This window comes from Schistocerca americana, chromosome 1 (genome assembly GCF_021461395.2).
Source record: "Schistocerca americana isolate TAMUIC-IGC-003095 chromosome 1, iqSchAmer2.1, whole genome shotgun sequence".
NCBI classification, from domain to species: Eukaryota; Metazoa; Arthropoda; class Insecta; order Orthoptera; family Acrididae; genus Schistocerca; species Schistocerca americana.
Window position 1 is genome coordinate 255,182,912 of NC_060119.1, and position 25,697 is coordinate 255,208,608.

Consider the following 25,697-nt stretch of genomic DNA (forward strand, 5'->3'; position numbering starts at 1 on the left):
GCGTTAAACATTTTGAGATGTTTAAATTTCGTAAACTTCCCTCAGGATATATATCATAAAAGTCTTCGTGACACTTAAACTGATATTTGGATGCTCGCAAAGTTTCTCATTTCTCAGAATGCTTTTCTTGCTACAGGCAACCTGCATCTTATATCCTCATTACTTCGGCCATAATCAGTATTTCTACACCCTAAATAACAAAACTCATTTACTGCCTTTAATTTCTCATTTACTAATCTATTCCGTAAGCATCGCATGATTTAATTCGATTACACTCCATTGCTCCTGTTTCACTTTCCTTGGTTTCGTGTTACCACCTCTCTTCGATACACTTCTTTGCGTTCTGTTCTTCCAAATCCCTTGTCATCTCTGACAGAACTACAGTGTCATCGAGACGGTTCTAGGCGCTTCAGTCTGGAACCTCGCGACCGCTACGGTCGCAGGTTCGAATCCTGCCTGGGACATGGATGTGTGTGATGTCCTTAGGTTAGTTAGGTTTAAATAGTTCTAAGTTCTAGGGGACTGATGACCTCAGTAGTTAAGTCCCATAGTGGTCAGAGCCATTTGAACCATTTTTTTGTCATCGAGAATTGGCGAGGTTTTTCTTTGTTTTTTCAATATGAATTTTAATTCTATTTCTAAATTTATTCTTGGTTTCCTTTACAATTTTCTCACCGTGCAGATTGAATAACGTCGTGGTTAGACAACAACCCAACCTCTTTCCCTTCTCATTTACGTTTTCCCTTTTATGTCCTTCGAATCTTATAACTGCGGTCTAGTTTCTGTACAAGTTGTAAATAACCTTTCTCTCGCTGTGTTTTATCCCTGGTGCCTTCAGATTTTCAAATAGTGTTGCCCTGAGCCTTTTATCGACTTGAAAATGTGTCCTCGCCCCGTGACGAGTTTCGTCAAAATCGATCAGTGTATTAGCGGCGGCCGAGCAGTTGTTTGTAGGAGTGTACTGAGGGACTTGAAAATGTGTCCTCGCCCCGTGACGAGTTTCGTCAAAATCGATCAGTGTATTAGCGGCGGCCGAGCAGTTGTTTGTAGGAGTGTCCTGAGGAACGTGGTGTGTCTGTGTTGCAGATCTACCCGGACCCTGACTCCGAGAAGGCCATCATGGGCTCGCTGGTGTACTGCATCCACCACAAGCAAGGCTGCAAGTGGATGGACGAGCTCCGCAAGCTGAAGGTAAGACCGAGCACAGCTCTGCTCTGCGAGCAAAAAGCTGTAACTCAGCCGGCTGCTGCGTGGGGGTACGGGGACGCCAGCTAACCGGCATCTGGCCGCCGACGCCGAGGGACAGGCCGCCTACTTCATCTGTGCTGAAGGAAGACGTAGCTGCTTCCAGAAATGAGAATCGAGACTGCACTGCTGTATACACTCCTGGAAATGGAAAAAAGAACACATTGACACCGGTGTGTCAGACCCACCATACTTGCTCCGGACACTGCGAGAGGGCTGTACAAGCAATGATCACACGCACGGCACAGCCGACACACCAGGAACCGCGGTGTTGGCCGTCGAATGGCGCTAGCTGCGCAGCATTGGTGCACCGCCGCCGTCAGTGTCAGCCAGTTTGCCGTGGCATACGGAGCTCCATCGCAGTCTTTAACACTGGTAGCATGCCGCGACAGCGTGGACGTGAACCGTATGTGCAGTTGACGGACTTTGAGCGAGGGCGTATAGTGGGCATGCGGGAGGCCGGGTGGACGTACCGCCGAATTGCTCAACACGTGGGGCGTGAGGTCTCCACAGTACATCGATGTTGTCGCCAGTGGTCGGCGGAAGGTGCACGTGCCCGCCGACCTGGGACCGGACCGCAGCGACGCACGGATGCACGCCAAGACCGTAGGATCCTACGCAGTGCCGTAGGGGACCGCACCGCCACTTCCCAGCAAAGTAGGGACACTGTTGCTCCTGGGGTATCGGCGAGGACCATTCGCAACCGTCTCCATGAAGCTGGGCTACGGTCCCGCACACCGTTAGGCCGTCTTCCGCTCACGCCCCAACATCGTGCAGCCCGCCTCCAGTGGTGTCGCGACAGGCGTGAATGGAGGGACGAATGGAGACGTGTCGTCTTCAGCGATGAGAGTCGCTTCTGCCTTGGTGCCAATGATGGTCGTATGCGTGTTTGGCGCCGTGCAGGTGAGCGCCACAATCGGGACTGCATACGACCGAGGCACACAGGGCCAACACCCGGCATCATGGTGTGGGGAGCGATCTCCTACACTGGCCGTACACCACTGGTGATCGTCGAGGGGACACTGAATAGTGCACGGTACATCCAAACCGTCATCGAACCCATCGTTCTACCATTCCTAGACCGGCAAGGGAACTTGGTGTTCCAACAGGACAATGCACGTCCGCATGTATCCCGTGCCACCCAACGTGCTCTAGAAGGTGTAAGTCAACTACCCTGGCCAGCAAGATCTCCGGATCTGTCCCCCATTGAGCATGTTTGGGACTGGATGAAGCGTCGTCTCACGCGGTCTGCACGTCCAGCACGAACGCTGGTCCAACTGAGGCGCCAGGTGGAAATGGCATGGCAAGCCGTTCCACAGGACTACATCCAGCATCTCTACGATCGTCTCCATGGGAGAATAGCAGCCTGCATTGCTGCGAAAGGTGGATATACACTGTACTAGTGCCGACATTGTGCATGCTCTGTTGCCTGTGTCTATGTGCCTGTGGTTCTGTCAGTGTGATCATGTGATGTATCTGACCCCAGGAATGTGTCAATAAAGTTTCCCCTTCCTGGGACAATGAATTCACGGTGTTCTTATTTCAATTTCCAGGAGTGTACAAAGAAGGGACAGAATGTTAATAGGAATATATGATAAAACCATCAAGTCTTTAGCGAAGCTTTCCAGAATACCTGTTGTTGTCTTGTACAGAGAAGCTACTGACAGCCGAAGATATAACGGAATCACACAGATGTAATTGCTGTAGTAGTACGCACGGAGATTACATTGGCGCCAAGCCATGTGCTCACCCGCTGAATCTTTGTTTCCATCTTTCTATACCGGATGTTTCGAAAAGATTTGTCCGGTTTCATAGTACTATATCTTGTACATGAGTGAAGAGAGGAATTTGGTGTAAATTTCAGATTGGGCATAGGAGTAGAAAGTTTTTAGTTTCAGAAGGATCATCCGATTTTACATTCCTTTGAAAAAGTTGTACACGAGATGAAAAGAGCAGGAAAGGTCGTCAATCTGAATGGAAATCTGCAAATGCTAGCATATGCAAATCAGAGCCAACAGGAGACATGACATAAACATTAGAGGATCTGAACAGTAGTACAGGGAAGTAGGGCTTGACAATCAATGTAGAAAAGGCGGAAGTGGTACTAAGCAGAAGGATGAATCACAGTGTGCGTTGGGGGTTTTGCAGGTGGGAGAGATGAGGTTGAAGATAGTTAAGAACTTAGAATACTTAAGATCATATTTCAGCCGGTCGAATAATGTCCTGCTAGAAGTAAACCAACGGTTCGTTAACACTTCCAGATCATATAACGCCCTAAAACCAGGCATGAGATACAGGGTAATGTCAACGAAGGTTAAAATGAAGATATATAATACAATAATTGGCCCCAGCGCTGTTGTGTAATTACATAGAAACATGAATCTCACCAAGAGCGATAGAAAGAAACTGATTGTTGTTGATACAAAGATTTTTATGCCAGTGAAGGCATTGTTATTTAGTTTCTCATAATTTTGCTATGAAATCTTTTTCTTTTTAAACACAGCATGTAATGATGATTTTCTGAGAAGTAGGAAGCGGTAATAATGCATTTGAGTGGCCCAAGGCTGAAAAACACATTAAAAAGAATTGTTTCCAAGACGGTCCCCTAGGCAGTATTCTAGTCTTTGTAAAATGTGGTACTAGAACAGCGATTGAAGTCATGTAGGAACACAACGTCCTTACACATAACTGTTACACTGTCTTTTTTAAACATTGTTGTAGCGGTCACATCTATTTGGCGTAGACAAAAACATGGAAGTACCAAAAACACAACACATTACCATGATTAATACGGTTTAGGAAAACCGTTGTCTTTCAAAACACCCTCGTCGTCTCGGAATGGATAAACACGTATCCTGTTTGGTTTTGAGCGGATTCTAATACCGTTCTTCCGGAAAAGTAGTGCAAGTTCAGGTAACTCTGATGGAAGTGGATGGCGATCAAGCACCCATCTCTCCAAACTAGGATGCAGCGGCTTAATAACATTCATATCTGGTGACTGTGATTCATATCTGTTGACTGTGGTGGCCATGGCATATGCGACAGTTCATCCTCGTGCACACAAAATCAATCCTGGGCTATGCGAGAGTGTGAACAGGGTCTTGGAATACAGTATCACCACTGGCGAACAAACACTGTACCATGGGATGGACCTGATCATCCAAAATGGTCAGATAGTCCTTACCAGTAATGCGACCTTGCAGAGTAACCATGAGACCCATGGAAAACCACGATATGGCTACCTAAATCATCTATAAGCCTCCGCCTTGTTTCACTCTTGGGGCGGAAGGTCAGCCAAAAGTTAGAAACAGTGTGAAACAAGACTCATTCGATCGAATGACATTGGTCCATTGCTCCATAGTCTAAGTTGTATGACTTCCGTGCACGATTTCCGATAACGGACATTTTCGTTACTGATGAATAGTTCAAAATGGTTCAAATGGCTCTGAGTACTATGGGACTGAAAAGCTGTGGTCATCAGTTCCCTAGAACTTAGAACGACTTAAACCTAACTAACCTAAGGACATCACACACATCCATGCCCGAGGCAGGATTCGAACCTGCGACCGTAGCAGTCGCACGGTTCCGGACTGCGCGCCTAGAACCGCGAGACCACCGCGGCCGGCGATGAATAGTTTCGGGATTCCGGCTCGCCCTGAAACTCTCCGGTTATGGGGCACCCTTTGTGTTGTTTTGGTGCTGACAAAGTCTGCGAATGCGACATTCACATCTGCAGTGACCTTTGTAGCTGTCGTCCTCTTATTTTTCATAACAATTTTCTTCAGTTACCGTCTGTCACGATCACTCAGCACACACTTTTGCCCACATTGCCACTTAGGGGATAATGTTTTCCACTTTCCCTGTATGCGGTACAAATCTTCGATATGGTGCCCCATTAAACTTCGGCTGTGTTGGTTACGGAAGCACTCACTGTACGAGCACCAACAATTTGCTCACGTTCTAAGTCGCTGAACTCTGACGTAATGCGCTGCCAACTGCACAGAACACTGTTCTGATCGCGACTGACGCTTGCAGTGTTGAGGACATTTCACAGGTGTCGTTCGTCGTGAAATACAACAGCGCAACCTGCAGGCTTGGCCGACATCTGCATTCATGTTCAAGTATGCATTTATCGCGGTGTTTCTGTATTGTTGTCCAACAGCTGTGTGTCTCTGGTTGGTCATTCGGTTGTCAACACATTTCTTGTCACACCTATCACAGGTGAAATAGTTTTTGTTTCTGCTCGTCTAGCCCAACGTTGTCGCGCCGTTACATATGTAATCAGTAGCGCCATTCCGGTCTTACACTAACACGTGCCGCTCAGCTGGTAGGGCACGTACTCAAGCTACCCATGTCTCGCTCCGAGGAGTCCTTTAACCCGTACCCAGGGCGTCACGGCTGTTAGCAAAGACGCTCGCGTCCGTCGTCTGCTGCCATAGCCCATTAACTCCAAATTTCGCCGCACTCTCCTAGTGGATACGTTCGTCGTAAATCCCACTTTGATTTTTGTAGTTATTTCATACATTTTTTGTTTTTTGTTGACACGGGCAACACTACGCAAATGCTGTTGCTGTTGGCCGTTAAGTGAAGGCTGTCGGCCACTGTGTGTCCCCGGTGAGAGGTAATACCTGAAATTTAGTATTCTCGGCACACTCTTGATACTGTGGTTCTCGCAATATTGAATTCCCTAATAATTCCCGAAAATAAATGTCCCATGCGTCTAGCTCCAACTACCATTCCGCATTCGAAGTACCTATGCTAATTCCCGTCGTGCGACCAAAATCACGTTGTAAAACTTTTCACACGAATCGCCCGAGTGCAAATGACAGCTCCGCTAACGCACTGACCTTTTATACGCTTTGTGAGCGATACTACTGCCATTTGTATATGTGGATATCGCTATTCCATAACTTTTGTCACCTCTGTGTATGTTAATGATGTGTTGTGCGGCAGATGTTCACTATTCACCTTGTATAAACCATCGATCAAGCCCTGAGTACTGCGCGATGAAGACCGGCGCTTTGCTGTCCTCTGCTACTTGACGTCATGCTTATGCTGTATGGAGGAGCATGAAGTAAACACGCTTTCCTCCCAGCCACTGTCGCGTGTCTCGGACGTTGCAGCCACTACTTCTCATTCAAGTAGTCCCACAATTGACTCACTAGGCCGAGTAGACCTCGTTACAGTTCTTCCATTGAGGAAAAATCCCTGCCAGTACCGGGAACTGAACCTCGGCCCTTAGCCGGCCGAAGTGGCCGTGCGGTTAAAGGCGCTGCAGTCTGGAACCGCAAAACCGCTACGGTCGCAGGTTCGAATCCTGCCTCGGGCATGGATGTTTGTGATGTCCTTAGGTTAGTTAGGTTTAACTAGTTCTAAGTTCTAGGGGACTAATGACCTCAGCAGTTGAGTCCCATAGTGCTCAGAGCCATTTGAACCATTTGAACCTCGGCCCTCTGCATAGCAGTGAGACATGCTGATCACCCAGCTAAGGAGACGGGGCTATTAAGGTTGTTATTGGACAATACCAAGCTCTTTCTGCCTGTATTGGATTATCTGAATTTAAAGAATAACTGTTCACTAAACAAAGTGGAACTTTAGCCCGAGATTTTGTGTTGCCACTCATCGTGAGTGGTTGGCAGGCGTGGCTACACCTATTGAGTAGCTGCTGAAGCTGTGCTTCAGAGCTTGAAACAAGTGCAGCACCAGGAAAGCATTCATGGCGTCTGCTCCCACGACTAGTTTGTGTAACAAGAAGTACACGTTTGAACTCTTCAGCGAACTTTTCACGCTCATTATACAGAGTAGACTTTTTGCCCGCAGAAGATGTGCAAATGGAGAGGCACCGTGTCCACGGTTTTGTCAGCAGCGCGCATTAGCGGTTGAATCGTAAAGAGCGAGCCAAAAGCTGGCGCGTGCTTGCAGTCGCACACCGAGTGCCTGCCTCTTTGTGACGACAGCCCGGCATGGAATCACTGCTGCTGTGGTTAGTATGCAGGCTAGCTGCGAAATCAGTGTCCAGAGGGTTCCCAGGAGGAACGGCCAATATTCATGGATAAGGCAGCAACCATCATTCGAATCAAAAATTGCCGGTAAACTTGGACTCTAAAGTGCATACCTTAAGAGCACTTCTACATCTACATCTAGATGGATACTCTGCAAATCACATTTAAGTGCCTGGCAGAGGGTTCATCGAACCACCTTCACAATTCTCTATTATTCCAATCTCGTATAGCACGCTGAAAGAATGAACACCTATATCTTTCCGTAAGAGCTCTGATTTCCCTTATTTTATCTTTGTGATCGTTCCTCCCTATGTAAGTCGGTGTCAACAAAATATTTTCGCATTCAGAAGAGAAAGTTGGTGATTGGAATTTCGTGAGAAGATTCCGTCGCAACGAAAAACGCCTTTCTTTTAATGATGTCCATCCCAAATCCCGTATCATTTCTGTGACACTCTCTCCCATATTTCGCGATAATACAAAACGTGCTGCCTTTCTTTGAACTCAGTCAGTCCTATCTGGTAAGGATCCCACACCGCGCAACAGTATTCTAAAAGAGGACGGGCAAGCATAGTGTAGGCAGTCTCCTTAGTAGGTCTGTTACGTTTTCTAAGTGTCCTGCCAATGAAACGCAGTCTTTGGTTAGCCTTTCCCACAACATTTTCTGTGTGTTCCTTCCAATTTAAATTGTTCATAATTGTAATACCTAGGTATTTAGTTGAATTTACGGCTTTTAGATTAGACTGATTTATCGTGTAACCGAAGTTTAACGCATTCCTTTTAGCACTCATGTCGATGACCTCACACTTTTCGTTATTTAAGGTCAACTGCCACTTTTCGCACCATTCCGATATTTCTTCTAAATCGTTTTGCAGTTTGTTTTGATCTTCTTGTTCTTCGTCGCTACCGTAAAACGCATCGCTTCTGCTGAACAAGTGCCCATAGTTCTTAAAGTATGCGATTTAGAGCCTTTATTTACTAGACTTCTTTCTTCGAAGGATCGTTCCTGTGACAGAGAAGGAAACAGACGTGTCGGTGCAGTGAATTAACTGTTGGTTGATTTGGTGGAGGGGACCAAACATCGAGGTCAGCGGTCCCATCGGATTAGGGAAGGATGGGGAAGGAAGTCGGCCGTGCCCTTTCAAAGGAGTTTGTCTAGAGCGATTTAGGGAATTCACGGAAAACGAAATGGCTCGACGCGGATTTGAACCGTCGTCCTCCCGAATGCTTGTCCAGTGCACTAACCACTGCACCATCTCGCTTGATGAATTAACGTAAAATCATTTATAGCTAGAGAATAAACAAAGATAAAATCCGCACAGAAAGGCGAAGAGCGGACGTGCACCAACTACGATGCGGTCCTGTAGTAGAAGTAGGGTACAGTGAAATGTCGTCTTTGTGCAAATTTCATGTTTTGGAGACAATGGTGTTGTCGACGCAAGAAAATTCCAGATTCCTGTTTTTCCACGAGTAAAGAAATGAAGACTCGTATGACATTGGTGGCTGCGATGGCCTCATAAGAGATTTATTCCTCGGCGCACAGTGCGTTCTTTTTTTAACGGTATATGAGAGGTGTGCCTTGAATGTAGGCGTTGTACGATTATGAGAGATGGGAGAGAATAAAACCCCGCAGTACCGGCACATGCCGTACTCCAGCTCTAGAATAGCGCCAAGGGAGCTACTGGGCTAACGCTCCCATCACAGGGATCCACCGCCAACGAATGATTTCATTGGCATTTATCGTCGATTCACATGTGGCATTAAAAGATTGCACAAAGAATTCACACAGACAGTCAACCGAACGGAACTTCACCGTCAACGATCCTGGGGTGGGGGGGGGGGGGGGGGTGGGGGGGGGGAAGTGTTGACGTTGACAGGGCGACGTCGTCGACTGCAAACATTATTCTCGTTTTCAGTTTGGTTGTAGTAGTGGGTTTTGTGCTTCAGTGGCTTCTTAATCTTTATCTTATTTTTTGCTGTGTTTTCGGGACACACTGAGAGGTTGCGTAGCGTCGTCATGTTTTTCCCACAAAAGAAACTAAGTACCTGAAAGAACAACAATGACTTACGTTTTATCATAACAGGACAGAGTAAAAGTCGGCGTAAAGAACAGTATAAATAGATAAGGTTTTTAAGAAAAATTGTTTCGAAAGTAAAAAATGAGCTCTATCGAGGGAGAATTTTTCCCCAGCGTTGTTTTCCGCTTATGACAAAAGCAAGACAAGAAGCCTAAAGTTTAAAGGCACTCTGCGCTGCCTTCTGAATACTGTTTGTTGAGTTTGATTGTATACAGGGTGTTTTAGCACAGCGGTTACAAACTTTCTGGAGAGATAGACGATGGAAAATCATATAGCAAACTCAAAACACAAGAAAGGGACACTAGCAGAATGATAAAACATGTTTATTATGCTTAGTACAGCAGAAACCAAGAAATAAGAACAAAAACAGACAATGATCATCACCAAAGTTCAAAGTTACAACTCCGGACTATGATGCAGGTCTCACATCTCTGGAGCACGGAGATTATTAGGTCTTCCATGTGCCGGAGTTGTAATTTCAGACACCTTCTTTGATGACGGTCGTTTTTTTTTTGTTATTTTCTTGGTTTCTGCTGTACTAAGCATAACAAACGTGTTTTCTCACCCTGTTCGTGTCCTATCTTTCTTGCGTTTTGTGCTGTCATTACTGTGCCAGGAAAACGTTTCCGATCATACGCTACCACTGAGTTTTTCCATCGCCTAGGTGCACTCTCTCTCTCCTCAAAGTTTGTAATCGCTGTGCCGAAACACCCTGCATATTCTATTCTTTTACTTCCCTACGGAGAACTTCTGTAATGATTTTGATACTATTTTCCGACTTTGTATAAGACGTCACTAAACGTTCAGTACGGTCCCAGCGAGGAGACATTGCCGGCAAGAGTACGAGAGGTGATGGCTGTGAAGTTCCCGATAGGCGATGAGGTAAAGTTCCTGATCGTCAGGCTTCGCGCTAAAATCCTGGATTAAATTCCAAATCTCTTCACTTCTCTTGAAGTGAACACATGTGACACTGAAACTTCCTGGAAGTTTAAAACTGTGTGCCGGACCGAGACTCGAACTCGGGACCTTTGCCTTTCGCGGGCAAGTGCTTTACCAACTGAGTTACCCAAGCACGACTCACGCCCCGTCCTCTCAGCTTTACTTCTGCCAGTACCTCGTCTCCTACCTTCCAAACTTTGCAGAAGCTCTCCTGCGGACCTTGCAGAACCAGGTCCGAGTCGAGTTCGAGTCTCGGTCCGGCACACAGTTTTAATCTGCCAGGAAGTTTCATATCAGCGTACACTCCGCTGCAGAGTGAAAATCTCATTCTGGAAACATGTGACACTGTAGATGGTGATTAGTCCGTGGGATGGGGACAATAAGCACAGCAGCCGTCTTGGTGCCGTTCGGTAAGAGTAAGCTATGTGCCGGGATCGAATTTCATCCTTTCCCCTCACTCATCGTCGTCCAACACAAGCATAACACTTCGCTATAGACGCGCCCATTACATTCACCAACACTCTACAAATACACATACAACACAACTCCCATATATCTACGAGGAAAGGGGCGCGGAGAAAAACATCCTTTTCGACAGACGGCCGAATCTACTTCGTGGGATCCCCCTAGCCAACAGTGCCATAAGACGTATACATTTTTACACCACCGTTTGACGGTGGGATTCCGTTCAATGACGGACCGTTGACGTCCATTCTGTGGATCGTCCTTGATTATCCGCGAAGCCGGTTCTCGTTGAGCGCCTTTGCAGATGGGCAAACACGAATGAGGTGAGATGGTGTTGGCCACAGAACAGAGAGACCTCTTGGAGAAGAGCACCCAGCGGGAAGCCAGCCGACGAGACAAAGGAGGAGGACGAGGAAGAGAGGCGGTTCCCACGGGAGGAGACACGCTGCGTGCCTGGCCTCTAGGCCGCCCTCCCCCGCCGCTGTTACACACACACACACACACACACACACACACAGAACTGGGCTCCCAGCTTCTTCGACCGAAGTATTCCAACGTTTGTGGCTTTTCTTCGTCTTCTTATTCGCTTATTTCAGACTAACAATTTCTTTAAATACCTCCCCTTCCACCATCCTCTTCCGCCCATTGTATTTAGTAGAGCGAGCATCAACTTCAGGCCGGTGCACAGTTTTAACTCTCAGCAAATACTCCCATTAGAGCGAAACAGCTCTTTCTCAACAACAACCGCACCTTCCTTCACCCCCCCCCTCTTCCTCCGCCTCTCTGTGTATGTGTGTGTGTATGTGTGTGTGTGTGGAGAGGGGGCGGGGGAGAGTTAGTAGCGAGTCCGTGACATTTGGTAGCCCACTGCCCACGAAAGAGATAGGGGTTCGAATCCTTGTCCAGCGTGCATTTTTAACTTGTTACATATAGAATACATAGATAGATTAAGGAAAGGCAAACCTACGTTTCTAGCATTTGTAGACTAGAGAAAGCTTTTGACAATGTCGACTGGAATACTCTCTTTCAAATTCTGAACGTGGCAGGGGGTAAAATACAGGGAGCGAAAGGCTATTTACAATTTGTACAGAAACCAGATGGCAGGTATAAGAGCCGAGGGATATGAAAGGGAAGCCGTGGTTGGGAAGGGAGTGAGACAGGGTTGTAGCCTATCCCCGATGTTATTCAATCTGTCTATTGAGCAAGCAGTAAAGGAAACAAAAGAAAAATTTGGAGTAGGTATTAAAATCCAGGGAGAAGAAATAAAAACTTCGAGGTTCGCCGATGACATTGTAATTCTGTCAGAGACAGCAAAGGACTTGGAAGAGCAGTTGAACGGAATGGACAGTGTCTTGAAAGGAGGATATAAGATGAACATCAACAAAAGGCAAACGAGGATAATGGAATGTAGTCGAATTAAGTTGGGTGATGCTGAGGGAATCAGATTAGGAAATGAGACACTTAAAGTAGTAAAGGAGTTTTGCTATTTGGGGAGCAAAATAACTGACGATGGTGGAAGTAGAGAGGATATAAAATGTAGACTGGCAATGGCAAGGAAAGCGTTTCTGAAGAAGAGAAATTTGTTAACATCGAGTATAGATTAAGTGTTAGGAAGTCGTTTCTGAAAGTATTTGTATGGAATGTAGCCATGTGTGGAAGTGAAACATGGGCGATAAATAGTCGGGACAAGAAAAGAATAGAAGCTTTCGAAATGTGGTGCTACAGAAGAATGCTGAATATTAGATGGGTAGATCACATAACTAATGAGGAGATGTTGAATAGAATTGGGGAGAAGAGGAGTTTGTGGCACAACTTGATTAGAAGAAGGGATCGGTTGTAGGACATGTCCTGAGGCATCCAGGGATCACCAATTTAGTATTAGACGGCAGCGTGGAGGGTAAAAATCGTAGAGGGAGACCAAGAGATGAATACGCTAAGCAGATTCAGAAGGATGTAGGTTGCAGTAGGTACTGGGAGATGAAGAAGCTTGCACAGGGTAGAGTAGCACGGAGAGCTGCATCAAACTAGTCTCAGGACTGAAGACCACAACTACAACAACATATAGCGAAGCATCTATTCTGCTTTGAGTACGAAGCATTTAGTCTGCTTTGAGTAAAAGGCTTCGGTTTCATCAGCCCGAAGGCTGCGTTGAAGCCTTCCGTAGAGTCCGCACAGGATACGATGCGCGATGCGCTATGAACAGTTTTCGTTGCAAGTACTGGGCGAATTCTTTCGTTAGTTCGTAAGGAGAGGCCGACATTGTTTGCCTGCTTTGCGCCGGTCGGTGATGCGCTGCGATATCAGAATCGAGGCGTACGCGCTGCAGGTTTTCTCCAACGATTTGACAGATTTATGCGTTACTTTTAGGTTTATATGTCAGCTTCTTGATGACATGCCCATCGTTTCGTTAATGGTCATGGTTACTGTGATGTTTCCATTTAAGTGAGACACTGCGACAAATTCGCAAAAAATTGAAATGAAACATAAGGGTCACTATGATTTGGCGTTTGGTGCATATAGCATAATATGTTGCTGCATATGAAATTTAGCTATGATATTGAAGTTTTCTTTAGACTTGGGTGGAGGCTTCTGTGTTTTGTCACAGTCTCGAGAAAACTGATCTGATGTAGCGTATACTCATTTGTAATTGCGCGCCAGCGCTAAACCCAGAATGAAATATCCACTACATTTCTCATATTTCATAAACGGTTTGAGATATCGAAATGCGATTTTGTCAGATGATAGCACGTAAACAGAAGAGTATTTTGCTTTGGTTATTATGCAGAATTACGTTATCTACAGCGTCATTCCACTAAATACAGACTTCTTCCATTAAAGAGTGTAGTTTTTAAGGGCCATCGATAGCTGGCGAAACGAAAAATGCTGTGGGTTTTTCAACAATATACGCGAAGACATTACACGTTTATTTTTGTACTGAGTATGTGGTTTTTCATAAACTATTGACCTTACTTTTCCTCAGTTCCTCAATAAACGACTGTTTCGGAATTCTCTCGGAGTTGCATCTGCGCAACATTGTGTAAACGCCGCTGTGTTTTGGTAAAAGAAGCAAATTTTAACATGGCAACAAGGCAACTAAAAATTCATCATTCTCGACGCTTTTCCGAAAGCTGCAAATGATTAACCAGCCAGACGAAAATAAATCGCTGCTGTTTTTGCATTTTCAGCGGAATAATTTTTGGATACTAACAAAGCAGAGGTGTCATTAGATTTTTTGAATGGTCACCATGCAAGTGTGGGCTTGGAGGGGCTCCAGTTACTATTTACAAAAAATCTAAGCGTAGGCTTCAGTTTAGAACGGCACTTCCCCTCCAGTGCTCCGCCCTTTCGCTACAGCGACTGCCCGCAACGCCCCCCCCCCCCCCCCTCCCACCCTTTCTGCTCTGCCCATGTATGCTCTACACATCATGCATCTACCGACCTTATTCTGCGCGCCCTCTACCTTGCTTGTTGTGACTATTTGGGTGGAAGTGGTGTGTGGGTGTGTGTGCGCGTGTGTGTCCTTGCCTTTCAATGGTTACAGAACCAGATCACCAATTTAGGACTACATGGGGACGTAGTGTTTAATGGGATATCCAGATCATAGCGCATTTGTCCACGTACGCACACACTCACACAGCATTATCTGAAAAAAAAGAGCATGTCACCAAACACTTATCATATTTTACACCTTCACTTAGTTACTGCGTACTTGGGGTGTATCTTTCTGAAAGTGCACTTACTATAGAACAACAACAACAATAAGCAGTGGCACTGTTTCGAAGGATTGGAGTTAATCAAATTACAGATACGATAAAATTTCATGTTCTGGGAGAAAAATGATTACATACGTGAAGGGCATCTAATTAGCATTACTAGCAACGCTTGTATTACATCAGACAATGCACTCTCTTTTGAAATACCAGAAAATAATATTAAAAAACTGAGCGCTGTGGCTGCCTAAAGTAACTTTGATTTTCTTACGTCTGGGATTTATTACAGCAACTTTCCCACTGGTCAGAATTACAACATAAAATGATCAGAATTTTGAATTTTCTTTTATTTGTAACTTTTTTTTTTTTTTTTTTTTACAATTTGCACCGTAATGCCAGATGCTTTTCTATAATTCGCTCATACGGGTCAGAAAAAGTGTTCACATCTAGTCTACAATAAGAACTATTTATAGCTGCAACTGTAGCATCTTGTTGTTGTTGTTGTTGTTGTTGTAGTCTTCAGTCCTGAGACTGGTTAGATGCAGCTCTCCATGGTAATCTATCCTGTGCAAGCTCCTTCATCTCCCAGTACCTACTGCAACCTACATCCTTCTGAATCTGCTTAGTATATTCATCTCTTGGTCTCCCTCTACGATCTTTACCCTCCACGCTGCCCTTCAATGCTAAATTGGTGATCCCTTGATGCCTCAGGACATGTCCTAACAACCGATCCCTTCTTCTAGTCAAGTTGTGCCACAAACTTCTCTTCTCCCCAATCCTATTCAATACCTCCTCATTAGTTACGTCATCTACCCATCTAATCTTCAGCATTCTTCTGTAGCACCACATTTCGAAAGCTTCTATTCTCTTCTTGTCCAAACTATTTATCGTCCACGTCTCACTTCCATACGTGGCTACACTCCATACAAATACTTTCAGAAACGACTTCCTGACACTTAAATCTATACTCGATGTTAACAAATTTCTCTTCTTCAGAAACGCTTTCCTTGCAATTGCCAGTCTACATTTTATATCCCCTCTACTTCGACCATCATCAGTTATTTTGCTTCCCAAATAGCAAAACTCCTTTACTACTTTAAGCGTCTCATTTCCTAATCTATTACCCTCAGCATCACCCGACTTCATTCGACTACATTCCATTATCCTCGATTTGCTTTTGTTGATGTTTATCTTATATCCTCCTTTCAAGACACTGTCCATTCCATTCAGCTGCTCTTCCAAGTCCTTTGCTGTCTCTGACAGAATTACAATGTCATCGGCGAACCTCAAAGTTTTTATTTGTTCTCCATGGATTTTAATACATACTCCGAATTTTTCTTTTGTTTCCTTCACTGCTTCCTCAATAGACAGATTGAATAACATCGGGGAGAGGTTACAACTGTGTCTCACTCCCTTCCCAACCACTGCTTCCCTTTCATGCCCCTCGTCTCTTATACCTGCCATCTGGTTTCTGTACAAATTGTAAATAACCTTTCGCTCCCTGTATTTTACCCCTGCCACCCTCAGAATTTGAAAGAGAGTATTCCAGTCAACATTGTCAAAAGCTTTTAAGTCTACAAATGCTAGAAACGTAGGTTTGCCTTTCCTTAATCTTTCTTCTAAGATAAGTCATAAGGTCAGTATTGCCTCACGTGTTCCAGTATTTCTACGGAATCCATACTGATTTGAGAGCAGACATCGCTCAAACCACGAGAGATGTACGTTGATATTCAGTAAGGGGGTTGATGATCGTGCTGTTGAACGCCCTGAAACGTCCCCTTTTTAAAGCAATTATACACGACTGTGCTTAAACTGACACACAATATTTTGTTAGCGCAACGCAATCTGACTTTCAATAATCCCTACAAAAGAATGGGCCATGACTAACATTAAACTATACCTTTCACAAATCACTTACCTCACAAAAATCTTCGCTACTCAAGCTACTGCAATACAGCGAGCGCCACTACTGCCAGCTAAATAAAAGATTCAAAGTACTGAAGGCACTAACTACTGATAGGCATAGTTAGCAAATGAAAGATTTTGATAGAGAACAACCAATGTATTTACCTCAATAGTCATAATATATATAGCAGTTCATGACAAATTTCAAAACTCCACCATCTCTCTCCCCACATCCACCACTGCTGGCGGCTCACCTCCAACTGCGCAACGCTACGCGCTGTTCACATCCAGCTGCCACTGCCCAACACTACAATGGCAGACAACAATGCGAACTAGACACAGACTGCACACAGCACAGCCAGTGATTTTTATACAGAGGTGGCGTTACCAATAAAAGAACCTAAACAGCCTACTTACAGCCCTAGATCCAACATCATTATATCATCTTCTTAGGACAGTCTCTCTGCATGTGGCAACACACAGCAAGAAGCCCCGCATTCCTTACGAGCCGATGCAGCGCACCCTGAGGCAGGGGGCGCACGTGCACGCCACGTGTGGCCGTGTTGTGATTTGTGTCGGGTGTTGCAGGCGCACCTGAACACGTGCCGGCACGACGCGGTGCCCTGCACGAGCCAGTGCGGCGCTCAGATCCCGCGCGTCCTGATGGAGGACCACCTGCGCTACACGTGTCCGCAGCGGCGCGTGCACTGCCAGTTCTGCGGTAACGACTTCACCGGCGTCACGCACGAGGTAAGCCACCACCAGCCAGCGCACTGCTGTACCGCGAGCCGGTCTTGCACTAGGGATGGCGGTTATCGCTGAAACAACCAGTTTTCGGTTATATCGTTTTTTTCCAATGCCAGTTTAACCATACTAGTAAAACAGCTCAAAAGAAAAGATTTTCGATTTTTTTAAAATTCCGATTATTTCCTCTATTAAGGGGGGGTAGGACGTCAAACGGGCCGACTTGGAGCAGGAGAGGCACCACAGGACATTTTAATTTCCACTGTCTATACTTTTACAAATAAATTCATAAAACTTTAACAGCATGACCAGCAAGGATTCAGGATTCATACTCATAGCAGTGGAAGCTCAAAAACGTAACAAAACACATTTTTTGTACATGTGAAATTTCATCAATTTTTCACTTACTACTGGCTACATTTGTTGCTATAGATAGGTTTAGTACTTATATTATTCTTTAGTAACACAAACACAGCAAGAGAGGGGAGGGGGATTAATGGTATTCCACAGATGTTTTTATACGGGACTAAAAAGGTAATCCAAAGACGTGATGAAATTAGTGTAAGTACCTGCAAACACCAGGAATCGCGACGTCGTGGTTGTGTGGTTATGGTGTTGGAGACTCAAAAGCGGGAGATCTGTGTACAAACCTCTCGCGTACCAATTTCTTTTTCTCTTCCCCCCCCACCCCCCCCCCCCCCCCACCACACACACACACACACACACACAAAATTATGAACTTTCCTTCCCGGTCATTGGCGTGTCTGTTCTCCTTTTGTAGTGTTGGCAAGGGTACATAATGAGTCATGTGGTAAGAATATATTCCAGTCGCAGATAAATGGCTCTGAGCACTATGGGACTTAACTTCTGAGGTCATCAGTCGCCTAGAACTTAGAACTAGTTAAACCTAACTAACCTAAGGACATTACACACATCCACGCCCGAGGCAGGATTCGAACCTGCGAACGTTAGCGGTCGCGCGGTTCCAGACTGTAGCGCCTAGAACCGCTCGGCCACTACGGCCGGCCGCAGATAAATCTGGTAAATAGTGAGAGCCGGCGGTAGGCCATATAGACCTCTAGCAGAAATGAAAACGGCAAACAAACGGGCGTGAACAACAAAGGAATTAAAGAGTCAAAAACTTTCAAAACGGTACGCAAGAGTCATAACGTATGGTACTTCTGTAGAACATCATAGGAGCTACGTACGTATAGAGGTCGATTCCTTACACCTTGCTGTTGTAAACGGACGTTACACCACGATACAGACACAGATATTCATACAGCGAACAGCCACGTCAATGACCGGATGAACAGTTCTTAATTTTGTGAAAAAAATGGGTCACAAGGGAGATTTTAACACGGACCACCCCTTCGCAGTCCAACACCGTGATCACATAACCACGACGACGTGGCTATTGAAATTCGCTCGATGTTGCACGTCTTGACCTTGCACCGTTCACTGTTTCGATTTTGCTTCTTTCTTCACAGTTCGGTACAGCTTCTCTTTGAATCTTTGCTGGCAGATTAAAACTGTGCGCCGGACCGAGACTCGAACTCGGACGTTTGCATTTCGCGGGCAAGTGCTCTACCAACTGAGCTACTCAAGCACGACTCACGCCCCGTCCTCACAGCTGTACTTCGCCAGTACCTCGTCTCCTACCTTCCAAACTTTACAGAAGCTCTCCTGCGAACCTTGTAGGACTGGTTTCATATCAGCGCACACTCCGCTGCAGAGTGAAAATCTCATTCTGGAAACATCCCCCAGACTGTGGCTAAGCCATGTCTCCGCAATATCTTTTCTTTCAGGAGTAATAGTCGTGCAAGGTTCGCAGGAGAGTTTCTGTAAAGTTTGGAGGGTAGGAGACGAGGTACTGGCGGAGGTAAAGCTGTGAGACGGGGCGTGAGTCGTGCTTGGGTAGCTCAATTGATAGAGCACTTGCCCGCGAAAGGCAAAGGTCCCGAGTTCGAGTCTCGGTCCGGCACACAGTTTTAATCTGCCAAGAAAGTTTCGTATCAGCGCACACTCCGCTGCAGAGTGAAAATCTAATTTTGGCATCTTCTCTTTGTTTTCATGCCTGATCTGCGTTCAACTTTCGACGGGCTATCCTCTGGCCCATCTTATCACTAAATCTGTAGGGGGTGCGACGGGGATCCCTTGTTAGCTCACAGCGGAATTCACGAACGCTATTTAAAATTAATTACATCTGAAAATATTCCTGTTTCTGTAAGTATTTTTGTTTGTTACTGAGCAGAAAAATTACGCTTTTATGAAGCTCTTAACGTTAGTTGACGTTTATGGAATGGGCTCTTAGTTGGTATATGCCTTTTGTCATAAAATACGGCTTAGAACCGCGGGCCGCACAAATACTTGATTCGGGAAGAATGCTGCCCGCGGGCCGCAGTTCGACGATCATTATTGACCTATACGAAGGACAAAAAGATCTTGCAAATGTTCACGAGGGAACTGGGATCATAGTCCCTCCGACTTTTGCGCAAGCATGCATAAACACAGAAGGACGAACGTGCGAGCGTGACCTCCACTTGACTAGCAACAGTGCTACCTCCTTGACTACTGAGGGCGGCCTGTTGTGTGACTATAACGCTGTTCCGTAAGCTTTCCGTACAACAGCGACATTTCGTTGCTCATTGTTTAGCTCTAGTATATTTCCGACAGTGAAAGGAGCTAGGAGCCGAGACCACTGTACGAAGGACCTAATGAATTTGACCGTGGATTACAACAGCTGTGTCTTGTACGGTTGCATGCCTGAACCTACTGTATGTTCTCTGCAGAATGTATTTCAGAGTTGGGTGCCGCGCGGTCTTCGGCCACGCTCGCACGGCTTCCGCCCCCCCCCCCCCCCCCCCCCCCGCCCGGTCGGAGGTTCGAGTCCTCCCTCGGGCATGGGTGTATGTGTTGTCCTTAGCGTAAGTTAGATTAGATAGTGTTTAAGCCTAGGGGCCGATGACCTCAGCAGTTTGGTCCCATAAGAACTTACCACAATTTTCCAAAATTTCAGATTTGTGAAAAATGAACATATAAAGTATCACCAGATTAACGCTGAATGAGAAACTGACGCGAAACACTATTATAGTAGCTGAAATTCGCAGTCGTATTTCAAGTGTAATAAACCTGGGAGATGGAGACAGACAGTCACTGCAAGAACGTGGTTCCAGCGAGTAGGAGACTATGGCCTGTCTGTGTGCGTGCATTGGACCAGAAATTTCGTACCTACATACACTCCTTTTCTGTCTTGTGTTCGTCACTGACTCTCACATACAGTTTCTTGAAGACCGCTTGACTTTTGAGCATTACCGGTACAGTGTCAAGAGAGATTGAGGGTGTATCGATACCAGTTCTTTCTATATTTGCAAGCCACTGTAAATGAATAACAGAGAGTACTTTCCATTGCGCACGTATTAATATTGCTTCACGCTCCATTCTCGTGAGGAGCGCGGGAAAAATTATTGCTTAAATGCTTATGTGCGCACTATAATTACAGCAGTCTTGTCTTCACGTTTCCTAAGGGAAGAGTAAGAAGGGTGTTGTAGCATATTCCTAGGTTTCTTACTTAATATCTCCTGAAACTTTGTTATGTTTACGAGGGATAGCCTACATCTATATTCAAGCGTCTGCTAGCTATGGTTTTAAGTATCTCATTGACGTTATCACGTCGGTCAAACAAACCTGTGACCATTGATGCTGTCCTGTGTATACGCTCAGTATCCCCTGTAAGTCCTATATGACATGGGTCCCACATAGACATAGGTGAGCAGTATTCTGGGATGAGCCACATGTGTGTTTTGTAAACAACCTGCTTCTTAGACTGGTTGCATTTTCCCAGTATCCTACCAATGAACCGAAGTCAACCACCTTCTTTACCCACGATTGAGCCTGTGTTATCATTCCATTTCATACACATACAATTTTTTACGCCAAAGTAGTTCTATGAGTTGACTGATTCTATTTGCAAGTCATTGATATTGTTGTCAGAGGATAGTGGGATTTACGTTTTGTGAAGTGCGAAATTTAACATTTCTCCACATTTAATGCAAATTACTAGTCTTCCCACAATTTTGAAATAACAATGAATACTTATGCACCTTTGCTCGGACAGTGCTTCATTGTAGGTGACTGAATCATCAGCAAAACGTCTGAGATTACCATTAATACTATCGAACAGGTTGTTAGTATACAATACTAGCAGCAAGGATCCCATCACACTTCTCTTTGCCCGCTTGAAGTCACGTACTTGTACACCGGTCGGTGACTTTCGATCCAAGCTAACACCAAGAAACTCACCAATTTTGTTTGACGCCTCATACAATCGTAGTTTCTTTAATAAGCACTGGTGTTGCCCTAAGTCAAATACAATTTTTAAAAGTCAAGAAATATTGCATTACTTGACAGTCTTCATCCATGGCTTTGAGGGTATCAGATGAGAAATGCGCATGTTGGGTTTCGGATGACCATTGTTTTCAGAATCCACTCTGGTTGCTATGGTAGGGACCATTTTTCCATGGTGATGCACATGTTTTGATCTGAAATTGTAATTGTTCATTTGCACATGTTTTGATCTGAAATTGTAATTATTCATTTGTATTATCCATCATTTGCAGCGTAACTTTAAAGAATTTGTTTTGATTGGTTCTTATTTTGTGAAAAATGTTTTGCGCCAGGCTGGCAGTGAAGCCAGGTGAAATCTTTTGAGAAGAGATGGCTCTGCACTTACTTTTTCGATTACTCTTAGGCTGGCATCTGCCCTTCCCGCTGACACTACATGTAGAGCAGAAGACCATTTCCAGAAATTTCTGCGGTAAACAGGCCGAGAGAACGCGTATTTTTTGTCTCTGTTAGCACCGGCGCGGGAATTCGCGAGATGATGTTGACTGAACCTTGCAAGGCCTTAGCTCTGTCAGCAACTGGCCAGCTGCATTCTCCATTTGCGCAACGTAGGACACCTCCTACAACGCTGTCACGTACGCCTACCTTGCTTTTTAGAATGCATCTCATATAGGATACTGCATAGCTTGGAAGATTGTTTTTAACGTATGTATATAATGTGTGTGCGTGTGTAGTGTGTGTAGCGTTGGACAAAAATATGGAGACATCCAGAGAAATGCATGCTTGAGCATAAATACAGATCCCAACGAAGTCTGCAGGTTGCGCTTTTGTATTTGGCCACGAACAGCAACTGTAAAATGATTCAGTGTGCTGCAAGCGTCAATCATGATCAGAACAGTGATCTGTGTTGTTGAGAGTGCGTTATGTCGGAGCGAAGTAAATTCGAACGTGAGCAAATAGTTGGTGCGCGTATGGCGGGCGCTTTCGCAACCAAGGTAGCCGAAGTGTTTGATGTTTAATGAGGCACCGTATCGAAGACTTACACCACATAAGGGAAGGCGGAAAATCATCATCCACTAAGACGGAAAGCGGACGAAAATATAAGCTGAGTGACCGTGACAATCAGTCACTGTGGAGGATTGTGTCAAAAAATGAGGGGACGAGAACTGAAAAAATTACTGTGGAACTGAATGTCGCACTCGCGAACCCTGTCAACACCAAAATAACATGAAGAGAGCTCCATAAGACGGGAACTGAAGTACGAGCTGGAATTTCAGATCACATCAGTGATGAAAATGCTCGTAAGCGGAACATGTTCTGCCGAAGCCATGAAACATGGACAGTGGAGCTATGGAAGAGATCATTCGCACGGGTGAGTCTTATGTCATACTGTTTCCAACTTCTGGTCGAGTTTACGTCCTAAGAGCGAAACATGGCGGGGGTTTGGTGATAATTTGGGTAGTCATATCATGGTACTCTGTGGGCCCCATGGTGCAAGATCGCATTACTGCCAAGTTTAATTTGACCATTTTGATTAGTCAGGTTCAATCTCTGGTACAATGTTTGTTCCCAAATGTTGACGCTGTGTTCCAAGATGACAGGGACCCTCTTCACACAGTTCGCATTGTCTAGGACTGGTTTTGTGAGGACGAGGATGAATTGTCGTATCTCGTCTGACCACCAGATCTGAGCGTTTGTAGTTTCATTTGGAGAGAATTGTGCGTAATTGCTATCCGCCTCCATCATCCTTATCCGAACTTGGCATTATTTTGCAGGAAGGATGCTATAAGACTCCCCTGAAACCATAAAAGACCTGCATTTATTTATTCTGAGATGACTGGAAGCTGTTTTGAATGACAGTGGGTTTTCTGGGCTGTATTAAGCAAGGTATTTTTTATGTTTTTGATGATTACATCTTTATGACCACCCGATATATACCGAGCGAGGTGGCGCAGTGGTTAGCACACTGGACTCGCATTCGGGAGGACGACGGTTCAATCCCGCGTCCGGCCATCCTGATTTAGGTTTTCCGTGGTTTTCCTAAATCGCTCCAGGCAAAAGTCGGGACGGTTCCTTTGAAAGGGCACGGCCAACTTCCTTCCCCATGCTTCCCTACTCCGATGAGACCGATGACCTCGCTGTTTGGTCTCTTCCCCCAAACAACCCAACGCAACCACCCGATATATGATTTATCAAAGTAGCAAGAGGGGGTCGTCATCTGCCTTGGGGCCAGGGAAACAGTATTTGTGTAATAGTGGTAATAGTGTGGTAATAATGGATTAATGGCCTATTCACGATCACCAATAATGAGAATTGACGTTGACGGTAAGGTGAACCTCAAATTACGATGCTGCACGACATGCCACGCAAGAACCCCATAGCGCCTGAATAAATCATCGGCAGCCGAACTCTTAGCAAAACCGCCCTGCGTACGGGACACCGCTGCAAACGGAAGTTGTCTGCAACCCTAACGCGACGGTGCTTCGAAAGACACGACCAGTTTCCACAGAAACTGGGCTCGCACTGCGCATAGCTGGAAGAATTGAAGCGAAAGGTAGCAGTGGTTTGGGGTGGGGGGGATATTTTTCTGGCATTCTCAAGCGCCATTAATCTGCGTTGAAGTTATTCTTAAATAGTTTGTTGACGAATCTGTCTCCCAGGCGACGCTCATCCGATTGTCTTCCGAGAGAGGAGCTGATCTTACAGCAAGGTAATGCGTCTCCCTACTAGGGAAGGGGGAAAGCGATCAGTTAAAACCGATACCGGTAATTTAGTTCTAAATAATCGTATTTTTCGGCGTTTGTTTGGTCTCTGTTAAAACAAGTATTTTTATTTTTTACTGATAACCAGATATGGAACCGATGTATTGTTTTTAGATAAAACTTAAAAAAAAAAGTTTGTTGGGAAGTTCTGTAACTTCTGAATGATTTGTGTCTTCTTTAAATGTTGTTTCTGTTGAAAGAAGTTACAGATCAACACATTACAGAACGAGTATTTATGAACAGATTGGACTGTTATTTCAGAAACCGGTATTTTGAGCGGTTTTAACAGTAATGTTATAATGTAGATGAAAAATCAGATTGTTTCAGCGATAACCATCATCCCTACTTCCTAAACAAGCCAGCAGATTCTCAAATGGCTGGAGGAGCGTGATCGAAACTTTAGTGCACTTCCTTCGTGCGCGCTCCCACCCCATTTCTCAGATGCTGATCGTCATCGTCCCTCTTTTAACAGCCTTGTTACCCTGTATACTAATGGGTGGCCGCAATTATGTAATTAAATGTGGAAGATGTCTCCGCTTACGCTGTATTATAGACGAGGAACTATTTACTATAAATTGATTGGCGTCTGACGTTTGAGATCCTAAGTTGCGAAGTTGTCGGGAAAAGTACTGTTTGCAGGCAGCCGCCACAGCGATCCGCCCTCCGTGGCCATAAAACAACGGTTTTAAAGTAGCGCGCTCCTACAAAAATCACGTAAAAAATCAGAAATTAATGTATGACACAGATCTTTATATAGTGTCTCCCTTATGCCCCTATTTCGACTACTTTCGTAGTATGTCGTAAGGAACGCGAAACTAAACGGTACGAGAATCCCATACTGCAGCGGCTTTGTGCAGTAGAAGTGGCATCTTTATCTGACAAGAGTAGTGACTCTTATTACTGAACGAGCAAAGCACGGACTAGACGGCAGCCGTGGTCGTCACACCTGGTGGGGTAGAAAGGTTAATGTGGCGACCTCAGTGATTGCCCGGTGTGCGGCGTTCGCACCTGGCGTGCGGTGGGAAGGCGTGCGCCGGATGTGGGCTGGCGCGGCTTCCGCTGGCCACGCATTCCGGCCGCGTCCCGGCCGGCCGGAAATCGCCAGTCGCGCAGCATGCGTCGTCTGCTGCCGAGGCGTCCTCTGCTGCACTCACAACAACAACAATAACAGCACCAGCTAATGCTTCTGCTCAATAACAGACCGTCACACATTGTGTGCCTGATCTCTTAAAATGACTCGCGTGTTCCGAGTCTTCTTAAACAGAAATTGTTCACCTCCAAAATTACTTATCACAGTTGCGACGCTCACCGACAGTTGAAGGCACACTAGCGCCATGTTGCAAGAAAGCAGTGATCTTTATACAGGATGTCTGAAAAGTCTTTCCCTGATTACATAACTTGATAACTCAGGCTAGAAGTAAGATACAAATATGAAACTGGTGTCTAATTGTTTACAAACTATCAAAGTTTTTTTTCACACATCAGTAAACTTCCACATGAGCACCC

At 45.3% G+C, this 25,697-nt stretch overlaps 1 protein-coding gene across 1 annotated transcript in view; it reads left to right on the forward strand.

Moving 5' to 3' along the window:
- Nucleotides 1-25,697, forward strand: part of LOC124621837 (TNF receptor-associated factor 4) — a 122,404-nt gene that overhangs the window by 80,097 nt on the left and 16,610 nt on the right. The window contains exons 2-3 of the mRNA XM_047147283.1: nt 1,087-1,191; nt 16,930-17,091. Of these exons, the coding sequence (XP_047003239.1) occupies nt 1,087-1,191; nt 16,930-17,091 (267 nt within the window). The remainder of the gene's footprint in view (nt 1-1,086; nt 1,192-16,929; nt 17,092-25,697) is intronic.